The 17,082-nt window shown below is 41.8% G+C and overlaps 1 protein-coding gene across 5 annotated transcripts in view; it reads left to right on the top strand.

The window, feature by feature from the left end:
* sox6 (SRY-box transcription factor 6) overlaps nt 1-17,082 on the top strand; it is a 131,535-nt gene that overhangs the window by 38,174 nt on the left and 76,279 nt on the right. For all 5 annotated transcript variants that reach the window (XM_085454795.1, XM_085454805.1, XM_085454822.1 and 2 more), the window contains 2 exons: nt 9,334-9,571; nt 12,705-12,915. In XM_085454795.1, the coding sequence (XP_085310921.1) occupies nt 9,334-9,571; nt 12,705-12,915 (449 nt within the window). The remainder of the gene's footprint in view (nt 1-9,333; nt 9,572-12,704; nt 12,916-17,082) is intronic.

Genomic DNA, 17,082 nt, shown 5'->3' with positions numbered 1-17,082 from the left:
ACCTGACACCACTTGTTGGTAAAGAGGAGTGAAGAGGCACATTTTACTCACTATATTTGGTTTACTCCAAAGAAGTGCGTGTTTGTAATTTTCCTTTTAAATATGTTCACAGCTATTTAACTGGGAATCTTTAAATTATCTTTAAAGAGAACTAAAACAAAAACATCACCTATCTGCCATGCTGAAAAATCTTCCCGTGCCCCGAGTTCGTGGTGGCAAGCATGGATCTTCACTGCTATGGATGTCTGTGGTAATTAAGAGTAAGAGCAGGGTTTTAGTACATGGCGCTGTGGTACTTTACCTAGCCCCATGTTATATTTTTAGATTAATAGGATTGAACATGTTTACACCAACTGGTATATTAAGAAGTGGTCAAAAAAGGTGGCTTAACTATCTTAAAGGGGATTACATAGGCATTCAAATAGGATATCAGTAGGTGACTAATTGGCTGAGACACTAACAGCAGAAACAGAACTTTTGGACAATGCTTGTGTTCAGTGTGAAATGCCTTAGTTGTCTGTAAAATGAAAAGGGGAGAATGGTTTACAGAAGTGGCCAAGATTTGACTGCACTTTACTGCAAAGAGTGTGTTGCAAGTGCAACGACCTTTGTCAGGTTCCAGCTATTGTTTGCAGACTGGTTACACACTCTACAGGCTGTGAAAGACACATCTGCTACCTTTAACTCAGCAGAAAGCAGGCAGTCAGTCAGGGCTGTGTGTATGCATGTGTGTGTGTGTGGATGGGGTCGTCCGCGTCCCCGCCGAGCAGCTGAGCTACGTCCTTATCCTCTTATCAAATATTTGTCTGTCCTTCACTCTTTATTTGCCTCCTGTTTGCTTTGTTTATTGAAATTTATCTCAGACAGATTGATAACATTTCCCGAAAGTTTGCAACATATTTTCTGTGTTTGCACTTTGTGTGTTTCTGTGTGCAAATTATACATATTTATCGTGTATTGTACTTGAGACTTTGTTCATGCCTATCTGACAATGACATGGGTATTTCCCCCCTCCTGTTATTTAAGTTTGTGAAGTCACAGTAGGAAGTTTGGTTTGATACAGCAGCACACTAAAACTGGATCAGCTTTAGAGAAAAGGCTTAACATAATACACGAACCCATATTTGTTTTATGTAGTTTTGACTGATTTCCTGACTGAGATCCAGAGGGTGATCATAAATGATTTTGGACAAAGGGCCTCTTTGTGTGAATGGGGGCCCAGTTGAAATGGAGGAGTAGTTTGAGATTACTAGATTATTTCCTACTAGCCCACTGAGTGAGGCGAGGCAAGCTGCAGCCCTGCACCGTGCTGTGCTGAGGCTGAGTATAATGAGTGTGGTGGCAGGGAACCACAACAGAGCCGGGGCACAGGCTGCCTGGGAACCAGAGGCCCATGGCCCACAGCCAAACAAACACACACACACACAAATCCTGCTGCACACTTGTGGCTTTTTAAGAAAGCAATTTAGTTAATGATTTCATTTTGGAACTCTGTCATGATGCAAGTGTCTTCTGAGCAAGCCAGCAAAAGAATTAAGGAGAAGCTAATGCAGAGGAAAGAGTATTAGTAAACACAAGCTACCCCCCTTTACAACCGCAGAGAGAAATAACATACAACCAAGTGTAATGTGGCATTTTGCTGTGAACACAGCAAAAAAATCACATGGGTAATAGACTGTGGTAGGTGTAGTGCTCGTGGCTCCCGCATCGTTTTTGCATCGCTCTGGACAAATGCAAAGAAGAGCTGAAGCACAATGCGAGTGGTCAGACACATGGTTAGCAGCAGGCCCGTTTAAACATTTTGTGTTTCAGTCGGCATCTAATTCACTACAGCAAAATGTGCTGTATTTCCATGGAGTGGAAATACAGCACATTTTCCTGTTCAACCATGTCTGTCAGCTCTCTGATTTTATTAGGGCTGTGTTTCACATTCATTTACTCAGGTTTTCTCTGTGCCGCCCCATGAATGAAACCATTTTAGCATTGCTAAAACAGCAGCTTGTACATGTCTTCTGTGAACCAAATTTTTGGGCAATTACTCAGATCAGTGGCTGAGGTTTCTGCTTTTGCTCTTCAGATCTCATTTTTTCCTCCATCCTCTCTCCTTTTTTTCTGTATTAGCTGTCAATCACGTGTGGTAACTTTTAACCACCTCCAAACAGAGCTGGGTGCCAGCCATTCATTTAGCCCTTCACTTTTTCTTCACATCCAACCTGTCAGAATGACACACACTGTTGACCATGCTTTCTATTCAGCACTGGCAAATTAATTGGTTTCAGAGGTTTAAATCAGCAATCAATGTCAGTTTCCCAACATAATAAGCCTTAATCATAAATCTTTGAGGTGTGGCTTGCCTGACCCCTATTCATCATGGCTCAGCTAGATGGCCTCATCTGGGTGGAGCAAATGAACTACCCCTGTTTTGATTTTCCAATTGACATGTCACATGAAACATGGCTAGTCTCTGTCCTCCCTGGTTCTACCCCAGCCGTTTTTCTAACAGTCCTTTAAAAACACACACACACACACACACACACACACACACACACACACACACACACACACACACACACACACACACACACAAGGTCCCAAAGACAAAGAAGGAAGAGAAGCCCCTTTCCCTTGAGCAACAGTTCTCAATGAAAGCCATTAATTTATTCAGAAAGAGAAAAAGAATTGAGGGAAAGAAAGAAAAAAGCCAAAGAAGTACAAGTAGGTCTAACTGCAGATAATAAGCTGTTTTCCTCCCATCCCCTTGAATATGAATAGGACGGCTTAATTCCTACAGTGTTAAAGGTAATTTCCTTACTTATCCCACCGAGGATCACAAATCCAGTTAAAAGCAAGATTATTTTTCTTTCTGTAGAAAACAAAAAACTAGCTCATTTTTCGATCAGGACTTGTAATGTACAGGTATATATTAGGGAAGTTAAAGGAACAAGAATAGAAACTGAGAATGTGGGGTACTGTGTGTTGACAATCCATATGCCAACCAACAGCAGTTGTAGCAAACCTGCTGCTGTTTCACTTTGGCACTTCACTTGCCAGTGATGTCCTCGTGATGGCGAGACCTGTTTCCTGCTGTGCAGCACCGCTTCCCCTCTAGTTTCATCAATCAGCCACAGTCACCAATTTTTTATTGGTTTTCCCGCTCCACGTAAAATTGCTCCATTATTAGCTGATGTCCACATTGTGGTATGGATGCTTTTGCTCAAGACTTCCTTTGTTCTTTCAAACTTCTCCTCCCTTTTGAGATTTCCAGGCTCCCTTTAGACTTATTTTTCTTCTCTTTGGCGAGTTGGGATACATCCCTTTACTTCTGTTTGGCACACTGCACAAGCTCTTCCACTCACTATTTTGGCAGCTATGAGAGATGTTACACTGGTTTTGTTGAAGTGCATTCTCTAGTGCACAGAAGAAGTTATCTTTATAAATAACAAAATGGACATGGGCTGAATAGTGCTTTGTTTAATGTCTTACAAAAAGAGGCCCACTCTATATTTCATCTGTCACTATTGCTTTTCTTTCCTTAAACAATGCTCAATTGTTTTCCATTTAAAAAAAAAATCAGGTTCTATGAACAGAAGAATTCTGTATTATTATGTTCCTGCCAAATTCCAATCTCTGTTTTCCTTCTCCTGTTCACAAAGGGCTCATAACTTACTGCGAACTATTAGGCAAGCCACAAAGCTTCACTGTTGCTCAGCAAATAAGGCCGTGTTCCTTGAGTTGTTGTGAAGTTTGCTAAGTGTAGCAGCAGCACCAGAAGGCTCTTTGGAAAAATCCATCAAAGTAGGTCCAGAAAAACAAGAAATGTGATTAGTAAAAAAATAAAATAAATAAAGAGCATCTTCTGGAGTGTGTATTTCCCTAAACAGTTGATTCATATTATTCTCTGCACCGCTCCTCTAGTGGATATATTTTGCTATGGTGTGAGTCCAGAGAAAAGGCCAGTGGTGATTTTTTTTTTTTTTGGATGGCCATCCTTCAATTGTGAGGGCATACGCATGAGTGAACTTGTGTGTATCCTGGGGAACTGAGAGGCTGTTATGCCATCCAGCTCTGAGATTGTGTCCTGGGATCAGGAAAAGGGCCAATGGCACAGAGGACCAAAAGAGGAAGAGAAGAAGGAGGTGGTAAAGGAGGGATTCAGTGCGTGAGTGCTCATCGACCCTTCCTGAGTAGACAGACAGGGACACTTGAGCACTCTTACACCTGCATCTGCCTTTGCCTAGCGTGGGGGGCAAGGACACCAACCACGCCGTCATAGCAGCTGCACAAGTGCTTAAAGTGAGATACAAGACAGTTCCTCTTGCGGCATATTATTGCAAATAATTTACCCTGCAAAGTAATTATCAATGCTCTGCTCAATATGTAAAGTGCGCACTTCAGGTGGCTTGCTTAATTTGCTCTGGGTGGCTATCATTTGAGCGTGGATTTTTAGTTGCGGTAACTGTGGCAGTTTCTAATAGAGAAGGCATTAGGAGAGAAAGTGAAATGAGGATGAAGTGGCGCCGTAATTGAGTTGACTTTTTGCAGGGGAAGGTCAACAATAATGGAGGAACAATTTAAACAATTCATTTAGACAAGTCTCCAGTCTCTGTACAGTAGGTTACCTAGTCGGGAAAAATCTCTATTTTCCCAACCATTTGCTTTGCTATATTTTAACACTCTTACCTGTAATTGCTCAGATGCCTGAGATGTAAGACAAAGATGTGTCATTGATTCAAACTGACTTGTAAAAAGCAGCTGTCTTTTAGGGATTGACTTTTTAAAAAAATTAATAAATAAAAAATCCACAGGAATTGCACAATAACGTGTGTACGCACATTCTGTGTATGCAGGGGTTTGCCCGCATGTCGATATGCAAGGCAAGTGTGTGAAAAGCAAGCGCACTGTGCACGGTATACAGCCCGTATTATGAGTTGATTATGTATCCAGGAACCTGGCTGCTGCACAGCATGGCACAATCACAATGGAGGGTGATAATTTAATTGTGCTAAACGGTGGAATCCGTGTCAATGCTCCTCCAGCTGGGAGCTGTCAGGTAGTAATATCTCATTATGGCAGGTGAAGAACCCAGAGGAACCCTACCATGACACCTGTTAGAACAGGAGGAACCCCTGAAGGGAAATACACAGATGATTTTCTCTCTCTCTCACTGTGGCCCTCCGCGGCTCCCACGCACACGTTCACACACACTAAGCTTCCACACTATTATCTACTATCTACCCAACTTCATTTAAGATATTGTATCCCTATGTTTTGATTTATTATTAGCTGTACATAATGTGTAGTGCACAGTTAATAGAGCGCAATATACTAACAGTGTGCTAGAGGGAAATAGTCATAGGCCTTTTGTTAATTGCATTATTGGAATATTAGAAAGTGAGAAAACTATTTGAATGAGCACATGTTGGGCAAATGTACACACTGATAGACCACAAAGGAACTTCTTTATCTGTAATTGTTTGCTGTTCCATCCCGTTTAAGATATCCTTCGCTTTTTTAATCATTTCTTAGTTTTTCTCTCCTCGTTCCACTGAAAACACACGTAAGAAGAGTCTAATCTCCTCCTCATCTCTGGGACTCATGATCAAAACTTGAGGGTGCAAGACATCAGCAGTGAGACAGACGAGTGTCCGGGTGGGGTGATCGGGGGTGACGGCGTGGAGTTACTTAGGCCATTGTCTATAAAAGGTAAACAGTGTGACAGAGTAGAGACAGAGGGCGAAAGTCAGTCAGACCCTTTTATGATGAAAGAGGAAATGGGATATCTGAGGACACATGGCTCGCCAGTCACAAGACCACCAAGATGAGCAATGCACATCACTCCTCTAATACTTACCAATTATACAGAGGTTGTTTTGCACGATGATGAAACATTATCTTGGGGAACAATTCATGACTCAAAGCATTCCAGGTCATATGAGCCAGTGGCCGGAGAACTTAAGACCTAACCCTTCAAATGTGCGCAATATTGTCAGCTATATATAGACTGGGTATCTTTTCTATCTGACCCTCCCTCATCTCTGTCTTAAGTCGTCAAAGTGACTGGGGCTTTTGTCTTTAAGAAAGATGGCTGCGTATCTTACACTTGTTGTTATGATTTGGATTATCCCGCAGCCGGGTTAGGGTTAGGCTTTTCAAGTTCACCTCATTTTTATTGTTTTGTAAAAGCACATTTTGGTCATAAAGTGAAACAGGGCTGTTTTGCTCACGCACAAGAGGCAAAGGATGCATACAGTCTTATTTGAACTGAAAATATAATCAGATTCCACATGCTTTGGTGGTACCCTCATTCAGCTAAATTCTGCTCCCTCTTCTACACCTCATCAGATGTCTTTGTTGTTTCTGCGCTGATCTATTGCACGTGCACGCCTTTAGATCACAGCCCTCTGTGATCGCCTCTCCAAATATGAGGAATAAAATACTGTATGGTTGCCCTCAGATATTTTCAGAGAATTATTGCCACACTTCTCCCTTTCCCTTTTAATAATATGAGGTAGTATTGTATGGGGCTTGTCAGGGGTTGGGGGTGGGGCAGAAGGGTTTCTCTGCACTCTTTAGCTGCCTGAGCGCAGCCCTCCCAGCACTGCTAATAAATTATTAACTCCTGCTGACAAATACTGTTATGGAGCTGCAGATCTGTTGCATTCTTTAACAAGATTGCTGTAGACACATGTTACAGGAGGATGGAGTCTCCATTGCTCCCTCTTCTTCGTTTCTCTCTCTCTCTCTATCGCCTTCTCTCACTCACGCCTCAGCAGTTTGACTGATGGCTGGAGACCAAAGTAAAAGTGCCTGAGAGACTGAATATTTTAGTGGTAAAATAATACTACTTGATTTACTGTGTAATACAAAAGCAGTGCTTTGTTTCACTCTCACACTCCATTGAGGACGAGGTGCTTGTTGCGCTTCAGGCTCGAGCTTTTTGTGTGCATGAATAAAAAATATGTCAGAATATGCGTTCAGCCTACTCCCGCCCCACACACACACACAGATATGCGCACACACACACTTCATTTCCAATAGCCCAACTTCTACTCCCTCCACTTACCATTACATGCATGTGCTGAACTTTGCTCTGACTTCTGATTGACAGTGAACAGTGCGCAATTTTAAGCTCATTTTCTCTTTGATATAATTGAAGGAAACAATTTAATAACTGATTAAAATGAAGAGCTGAGTCGCACTAAAAGACACAGCCAGCAGCATTTCGAGGCACAGCGGCTAAAAAGTCAGAAGAAGAGACAGAAAAAGAAGCACACAAGCAGTCAGGCACGGGACCACACTCCTGCATTACTGTCTACCTGTCTTGGTGGGTTTGTTTGTACAGCTGCTGAGACACAAGAGATCAACTTAGGCTACTATTGTTTAGGCCTCAATTCACTGCCCAGGTTGACTGTGACTGTGTGCAAGAGAGTGAGTGAGTGAGTAAATAAGCAGCAAAGAGGATGGTAACAACTCTGTCACTGCAAATTTTTAAATAGTAAGTAGAGAATTGTCTGATTTTCTTTGGCATAAATTCCCGCCGCACCTCTCAGATCTTCTGAAGTTGGTGTTTAGGGTTTGTTTTTTAAAGGTAAAAAGAAAACTTTGCGACACACTCTTTAATTTCTTTAACTATTGCGCCATATCTATTTTTATGTTATTGGTTCATTTCGTATTGTCTTCTATTCTGAACTTTTCACAATCTTAAAATTTTGCTTTCTAAAACTTGTACAGCATGTTTGGATCCAGTCTATAGTATTCACAGAGGATAACAGTTAAGCTGTGTGTGTGTGTGTGTGTGTGTGTGTGTGTTTACATGGACAATACATTTTATTTGGCACGCTTCCTTGAGAAGGACCAGGAACCATTACAGTCAAGACCTTGTTAGCAAAATCCTTTTTTTAATATGAAAATACCTTTGCCTATCTCTTGGTCCCCGGCTCTCAGCAGAAAGTGCAAGGACACCATCGCACCACAGCCTGCCTCAACCTTGAGAGCTCCCACCCCCACATGTCAAGCTGAGGGTGAAACTAAAGTGCTGTCACACTGACCCCTGTGGATAGAGCAGGAGAACAGGGCAGATGTTGATCAGTGATGAAATGCAATGCAAGAAGTATCTTGAGCATTTTGTCGCATACAAACACATAGCTGTAACTTCCCACCCCCATTTAAATTTTTTTTTTAAAATTCTTCCTTCTCCCATGCAAACGCAGACCAACTCACACGCCATGACTGTGAGCATTTACAGCTTGGTTTTAATGATCGATATCCCAGAGTTGAGAAGAATAAACAGAACAACAGCTATGGGAAAGGTAGATTAGCAGCTAAATATGCTCCAGCTTCTTCTCTCCACTTTAGATCAGTAGGAAGGCCCTATTATCCTCTTTTTAATTTAAAACCAAACACATAATTAGATTTTCTGGCAGTGTTTAATTTCATTCTTTGTAGCGCACAGCATGAGTGCAGGCTCATTAATTGTGAGAAAACGTGGAATTGGTTGTATAAATTTTACACCGAAAAGAGTTGGGCTGTTTAAATAAAGAAAAAAAAAGAGAGAAATTAGAATTAACATGAGTTTCCTTTGCACCTGATATGTCAAGTACACTCTTCACTGTAATATTCATGAAAGCATGTGACAGATTTGTGAATTTAGTCCTCCTGCGAGCTTTGGTTTTTAAGCCGCTTAAGTAGGATTTGATGGCCTGGGGGAACGCTGTCAATAAATGTTAATAATTTCCTCATTTGATGCACGGAAACAAAAGGAGACAAGGATGGCTTTTGTTCGTATCTGACTGGTTCAGAATGAAAGAAAACCAAATGAGGGAAATTACTAAATTATTACGATGTTTGGAGGACAAAACCAAATATGTTTGAAAAATAGAGAACATCATTTAGGTAGCGTATGAATAAAAGACAAAGAAAAAAGAGGGGGGAAAGCAATCTCGTACCAGGAGTTAACTCATTTGTTAGGTTTTTCACTTTTTATCTGGATTTAGTCCCTCTCTGGTTGACCTGCTGGCTGAGTAACTGTTGTGGGGTTTGGACCAGAACTCAAATAGGGATGATTCCAGCCACAGATCAAGTCATCCATCTGCATTAAACAAAGGATTAGGGACCCCATGGCCTGCCCCCAACTCAGCAGCCCAGAACAGCAACAGGTGACAGCCAGGTTAATCATTCATCTCATGCACCATCATCCCCTCAGGTGCACTACCTGTAATCCCAGTGGCAGCTACGAACCCCCCCCTCCAAACTTGATATTCATTCATGAAATTCTTCAACAACTACAAGTCATAATCTTTTTTTTTCCAACTATTTTGTTTCTTTGCTCCACAGCAGAGTCATGTCTTCCAAGCAAGCCACGTCTCCTTTTGCCTCTGTGGTTGATGGGGATGATGCCATGAGTCAGGAGCATTTGTCTTGGGAGAAAGAGGAGAGCGCAGAGGCCCATGGCACACCACAGCTGCCGCTGCACAGTCTGCTTCACGGAAAAGCCCCTGATGAAATGCAGCCGCTCAGCAGCGTACCATCAGAAAGCGATTGGGACAGCCTGGTGTCAGCCCAGCAGCGCATGGTGAGACATTCATACGCAGTTGCAAAACAAACCTCTAATAGAGCCCATGCTGGTTAACCAATAATGCCAAACATTTCAAAAGTCTCATACATTTTCACAAAGCATCTTTGTGCAGATGAAAAGAGTTTTAAATTCGCACAGATTTGAGCTGGTTTTTCACCTGCCACTGGGGACAGCAAATGTTTCACACAGAGCATCACACAGTATAAAAAGCATAATGACAGCAATAACAAAGATTTCAAGTACAAAATTAAAAAAAAAAAGTAAAATATGACAGCAAGCCATTTAGCAGGACAAATACCAATGTAGTCTGCTAAAGTTATACCGAACTGGTCGATCTCTAAACCTTTTTTATTATTCTGTAGTGACTCTGTGATACTTATGGAGTGAATGAAAAACAGTGTGAGCTACTGTGGGGCGTAGAAGACGAAGCTCTGTTTAAATAAAGCATAGTAATACAGGACAATTTCAAACCTATTAGTATGCACTTATGTCTTACTGTCCTCCCGGGGGTATTCACGATCCAAGCGGAGCAGCCACTCATTGTTCCTGGCTTGTATAAAGAAGCTTAGTTGATATTCTATCACCAGCTCCAGCCCCGTGGTTCTGTAATGCTCTGAATCCTCAGGGATTCTGGAGCCTTTCAGACAGGCAACTGTGCCAAACATTAAACCATGAACTATTATTAGGTTAAAGAGGGGATCTCTAACTCTTCTCTGAGCAATGTGAACGGCACATAAAATTACTTAATAGCAGATGGAGAGGAATGTAGCTTTATCTGCTTTCTTTGGTGTGCTTTGGATTTACGTTACTGCAAAAAAAAAATTGTGTGCTCAGTGCGTGTGTTGTTTCTCTTGTTTTGTGTAAGCTACATCTGCGGCAAGACCCCCAGATGCTGCGCATTTTAAGTGGAGCGCCGCTTTGATATGAGCAGAATGAGGAAGAGCATAGGCACTTGTGGGCTATAGACACAGGAGGCAGGTGGTTGTCTGTGACAGACGGGCCTGCGGTAAAGAGACCCAGAGGGCTTCTGAAGTAGCTCTGCAGTTTGCCACTGAGACCCTCAACACCTTAGCACAACACACACACGCACACACACACACACACAGAGCCATAGGATTTCTCAGGTTCTTGTCATCTGTAGCACATTACAGTGTGTCAGCAACAGGATTTTAGTGAATTTTATGATGTACAGCTAAAAAAAAAAGCATATAGAAACACTTCACAAACATACATAACTAATATATAAAATAAATAAACTATGTGTCACACAAACTTAAATAAAATGTCAGAGACAAAACATTGAGTTATGTAACCTCTTAAGGATAAAAAAACTTAAATACAAGAAAGTTATTTTTTTTTAAAGAAGAAATATGACGGCATCAATCACCATGTTTTCTTAAAGAAAGTATAAGACTGATCTTTCACTGATGTAAACAAGGCCAGCAGCCATTGAAGTAACAAAAAGAAAGAGTCTGCAGGTCTGAAAACTTTCGATATGACTTTGATTCAAGCACAACACATCATGAATAGTTAGATAGTAGCTATTTTAAATGTTAAAGGTTGAGTGTTTTATTACTTCTATATTATTCCCTCCTCTTGCCTTGATTTTGTCACAGTCCTAATTGGTATAATGTACAGTTAGGAGTGGATGTTTTTTATGCCCATGCCGTCTTCTACGCTTGGAAGGTATTTCAACTGAATAATAGGTTGAATAGTAAGTGGGAGTAAGAACTAAAAAGGAGAGTAAAAGGGAAAAAACAAGAAAAAAGGGTCAAATGCAAGAAGGTGGATGAAGAAAAGAAAAGGACATAAGGTGGAAGGAATTAGAGTGTTGCCTTTGCTGATTACCTGACTCTATTGCTGTGCCATGGCTCTGTGTGGGCTGTGCCCTGAACCCACGCCAGCTGATTAACCCAGCACTGCTCCACTCCCCTCAAGCACTCTCAACTGTCTCTGCCATGCTGCATAATGATCCAGCGCTGGGCTGGGAGGTGCAGAGTAGGCCGGTCAGTCGTGCCACCCTGGCACTTGGTACCAGACCACCCTACACTCCACTGAAACTCTGCCTCGAGCTCAACATGCCACACAGGGATGAGAACTCGGCACTGTCAACACTCCTGCCTGGTTTACTGCATTCCCGACTTTTTATTTGGGATTGTCAGCGACTCCAGACATGGTTGCATCATTTAACCATGCTGTAATACACTCTTATCACACTGGTGCTGATTAAAGCTCCCTGTTTTTTTGTTTTTTGTATGACAGGCTTGCAGTATATTTTGGATTCAGATCTTCTCTGTGCAGGCGAAAGTTTAAATCAGTAACTGTTCCCCTGTTAAAGGCTGCAACTCCTGGCTGCTTAGCTACCTTCTGCTTTCTCAGACTGCACAAACCATAATTAACACCACCTTCTGTCAGACGCAATCCTCAGCCATCGTCTGTGCGCTGCCTATACACTCCCATGTGCAGAGTATTCTCTTTTACTCTCTCTGTCTCTTCCCCTGAAGCCCTCCCCCATTCTTCTCCCCCATGCCTTTATGTCTCCGTTTGTGCACCGGGAACACTCAGCCAGTCAGCCAGAGACAGGACCCTTAGTTAAATACTAAACCATACACAGGTGGGACGAAAAAACAACAACAGCTTGAGACAGGACACAGATTTACGACGGCTCGAGGCACTCAGCTGAGAATAGTTCTCCACTAGAAAATGAACAAATTACACAGCAGTCACCCTAACACAAATGCACACTCAACAGCAATTTGAGAGATTACAGCTGGGCGGTTTCTCTGTGTAGTCTCCGCAGATGAAAAGTAAAGCCTGAGCACATTATGGATATACCCCCATGAAAGTGTACCTCATCATTTCATCTCAATTTTTCACTTGTCATATTTCATTTATCAGAGCAGCTATCACTGTTGAGACTGCAGAAGCTGCCGTGTTGAAAAGCCAGAGAAGAGCCATTTAATATGGCCAAAGCGCCCATGAGCTGCAAAAACCTAGCAATCACTGCATTTGAATGAAAAACTGTCAAAACACTGAATAGAGCCACTGACAGAACACAGAATCCCACTCATCACTTAATACAAATCCCATCCCTTGTTGCCTCCCCTCCCGACTTCTGTTTGTCTTACAGGAATCTGACAGCAATAAAGTATGCTCCCTGTACTCTTTCCGGAACAATTCCACTTCCCCACACAAGCCTGAGGAGGGGGCCCGGGAGCGAAGTGACCTGCTGAGCGGATCAGCGTTTGGAACTCCAGAGCGCCGCAAAGGAAGCCTGGCAGACGTAGTGGACACTCTGAAGCAGAAGAAGCTAGAGGAGATGACAAAGACAGAGCAAGACGGTATGACTCCTCATGTGTGTGTGTGTGTGTCCGTGCAAGTGTGTGTGTGTGTGTATGTATGGGCACAGGAATACTTTACCTTCTTCCCCCTTAAGCGTCCTCGATCTTTCCACATTTTCCTGTTTCTTTAATAGTTTTTCACGCTTGCTGACTGTCTGCCTCTTTTCTCCTGTATCTCTCTCTGTCTCAAACACTCATGCGGGCACACTCAAAGCTGGGAATACTGACGTTACAGTATTTCCAGTTTGTTCTGAACTTCTTCCAACATGACAAAGACTGTGTGGCAGTGCACCTCAGCATAAGTGTGGTCTTCGTCCACGCCAAGGAAAACTCTTTGACTATAAAACTTATAGTGCTGACCTGATGCCAGGAACATTACCTCCTTTTTATTTTGCTACACAAGAACACTTCTCACCATGCACAGTTATTCATCAAAGGTTGCTAACCACAAACAACCCAAGCCCTTCTCAAGGATTTTACCTGTTTCGTGTGCATAATTAATTCATCTTATTCAGCGCACCGTGAACAGCTGAAAGAGTTTTTTGTTGTTGCTGTTGTTGTTTTGTTTCCTAAAAGTAGAGATAGAGGGGGGAAAAAAAGAAATCCCTTTCTGCGATAAGACTGTTGGGTCTCTATCATATCTGCTACCATTTCACCCTGCTTGGCTCTCCCTCCTACAGCCTGCAGTCTATCAAGAGTATGGCGGAAAAACAAATATTTGAAAGAGCTGCTGAAACACATCCCCCTTCTTAATTAGGGCTGTAGTAATATAACTACATCCAATCAAATGTTAAACCCCCTTGGGAATGCATGTGTCTCATTTAGTGTCTGGGGAGCTCTTAGCTTAAGCACTTCATCAGACGAATAAATTAGACCTCTGTTAGCCTAAAAATAATTTGCCACTTCTTTTTTAAGTGTTCGTTCGGCGATCTTTGTATCAGAGCGTCACAGGCCTCTCATCACTTAATCGTTTAGCCACATCCTGATATGAGACTGATTATTTGTGTTGTCATTAGATATTAGAAGTCGGTCCATATTTCACTGAATACAAAAAATCTATATTACAAATTAGACCTGGGTAGGTTTATTAGTTTAATAATTGTTTTTTATTATGATTTAATGGCCACTCGTATTGGCAATTTACCAACACACTGAAAAAAAAGAAGCTCTTAATAAATATCTCAGTTCAGACAGTAAATATACTGTGTTGTCTCGCCCATGTTTTTGGGCCATTTTTACTAAATGCTCTAATGCAGACATAATTTTAGGGATATCCGGTATCCTTGCTGCTACTGATCTACAGATATGGCGAGACATAAAGGAGTTCCCCGAGCAGGACAGCTTCTGGTTAGGACAAAGTTGGTATTGCTATTACTGCTGAGTTTTACCCTAAGGTATAAAAAAATTCATATGTCCTGCTTCTCGTGGAGTTGATTTTCAGGGCAAGACCGTCAGTGCTCTTGGTAGCGACAGCGGGCATTATGGTAATGAGCCCCAGCTGGTGAAGGCTGGTTGTTGCAGTAATTTAAATGGTCAAGTGCAGCTTGTAATCCAGTGCCTTATGTTGGCGCAGGGAGGAGAGGGTGCTTTAGAGTACCATACAGCTGTTTTAATCTCCTGTTAATAATAGTGACTTGGTCCGCCTCATGTGTTGTGTATCCTCACCACCAAAATAAACTCCCTTGTTGGTAGAAATTAGTTTCTGAGCTGGAAACACGCAGAATACAAGAGTTTCGGTGTGCTGTCCCCAAGCTGCAAGAATTGTGGGAGACTTTTTTCCTGGAGAGCACTTGAGGAAGCCTCAGTGGTGATGATATGTGATTACTGTAAAATGGGGGAGAGGGACTCTGAGAAACTGCCCAAGGAAAATCTCAGAGAAACCTTTGAGAGATCTTAATCGTATGTCTTTGTTTCTGGTCAGAGACACAGTTGGAAATGAAAAGGGCAGGATTAATGTAGTAGAGAACATGCAAGAATGCCATTTGTTGTCTTAATGATGTTACTAATATACCACAAGCAACAGATGAGCTAAATATGTAGCTTATCTACACATGACAACTGTTGTGTCTAATTCTGCTGCTTTGATGTCTGCCTGGCCGGGGTCACTGAGGTCCTCAGAGACTCCTCACCATCTGGTACCATTCTTCTCTGGCCTTCCTTGTCTAGTCAAGATGGCTCATTGTCGTGATGGACTGAAGATAACTCTAGTAACATCAATTGTAGAGGGACAGCAAATGATCTGCGATACACTTCTCACACTACATTGCTCATAGATGGAAAATAAAACCTATATTTTCTAAAACTTTGCTCTGAAAAGCTTCTTTGCCATTTATTGTTGACAGTCTTCAATAGCTGTTTCTGGTTTCCTGGCTATTGGGTTTTTAAGAGGTATTTTTTCTGTACTGCAAGAACCACAAATGACAGCTGGCTGTTAGCGGCAGCTTTCTCAAAGCCTTAACAAAACCTAAAAATACAGTACATGAATTATTGGGGTAGAAATGAAGGTATACAGACAGCCCCTAAAATAACAGATGGTAATTTTTTGACTTCATCCACTCTATGCATGAAAATAATTTCTTTGTTTTCAAACATACAAATAATAAAAAAAAGAGTCACTGTTCAGTATTAGCTATTATTCCTTCATCCCTTCATCTCTGTATATTTGTACCCTTTCACCCTCTCTATCCTTCCACCTTTACTCTCCATTTCTGGTCCTTAAAGTGCTTTAAGTGCTTGTGACTGTGCTAATGAATGAAAATGTCCTCCCAGCAGCGAGCACTGCATTTAGCTGAATAGTCACCTTTGCTGTAAAAGCTCTATCAGGCCCAGTTGCCAGCAGGGCTAACGATTGTGCCCCATGTTTATTTACTAGGTATTGTAAATGCATTATTTATGGATAAGTCTCCAGACAGCACTTGTCAAGAGTTAAAAATGTCAGTATAAAGTATTAGGGTAAAAAGAGAAATAGCCTTGATTATAAAAACCCAAGGTGACCTTGATTTGATTCACATGCAATTAGAGCAGTTTTATATAATGCACTAAAGTATGAATCAATACTGCGCAAGTCAACACAGAAACTCTTGTGTGTACAGTCTTTATGATCGTCCCCAAGACAAGGACGGGTAATTGGGTTTCAGCATCCCGTTTTACCTTTTAGGGATTTTCCAGGCTCACTATCTACTTGTTGAAACCTTGCCAGTCCATCCAAGACTAATATTAAAACACAAGCAGCTTATTTCCATGTATTAGGGCAGTTAAGAAATATTGTTTTTTATTATATTTTATTTTAAATGAAAGCTGAAAGAAAAATCAATATTCTATATATTTTATTAAAAAAAAAAACCAACCTTTGAGCTTTACTCTGTTTTTACCACTGCTGACTACAAAAGCCATAGTGTTCAGCATCACAATACGCTCGGCTCGGTTCTTAGACTTCTATTCAGTAAACCGTACTGGGAAAAAGGGGTGACCTGAGAATATTTGATAGTGGATAGTTTCACATGTAATCTGCAGCTTTTATCTAAAACATAACAATAACACAAGTGTCAAGACACTGAGATGGACAGATATTCTAAGACTGCAGCCTTTGAAGAACAGTAAGAGTGGATACACTAGGTGCATTAGCAGAACAGCCAACACCTGGAGTCCTTTGACAAAGTCATGGCTAATTAGTTCAGCAAAGGGAAGCCGTACCACCAGCCAAACTGCAACTGCTTTTTATCCTGAGGTGAAAGGAATTAAATATCCTTCTACTAAGAAAAGAGTTCCCCCTACCGAACCTTTGCCGGTGACATAGAGCAGCACAGTGGGGAGTGCCGCTGGAAGGATTGTGTTTGGTCATATGTGCAAACGGTGTGTGGCTCAGTGCCACTACATAGACGTGTCTTCCTCACCTTCTGCCTTTATCACCTCTTCTCTATTTGTAAGTGTAATCCCCCTGGCGAGATTGTGTATTATCACTGTATAATGACTGTGCAGTAGGTTGAGTGTGGGGGGAGCGATCAGCATTGTGTGAGTAGCCCCAGGTCATTATCCTCTATTACAACACGGCGTGTAATGAGATTCAGGGATGGGTGAAAGCTTTGGAAGAGAATAGGATCAGCTCTAAGCCTGTGGTCTGATTAGCACTGATGAACTCTTGACTCTGTTGTAACACTTTCCCCTGTC

Source organism: Copadichromis virginalis, linkage group LG1 (assembly GCF_057382275.1).
Source record: "Copadichromis virginalis isolate Kocher_CV1m ecotype Utaka linkage group LG1, C_Virginalis_male_GT1.1, whole genome shotgun sequence".
NCBI lineage: Eukaryota > Metazoa > Chordata > Actinopteri > Cichliformes > Cichlidae > Copadichromis > Copadichromis virginalis.
This window is presented reverse-complemented; position numbering and strand designations above follow the sequence as displayed.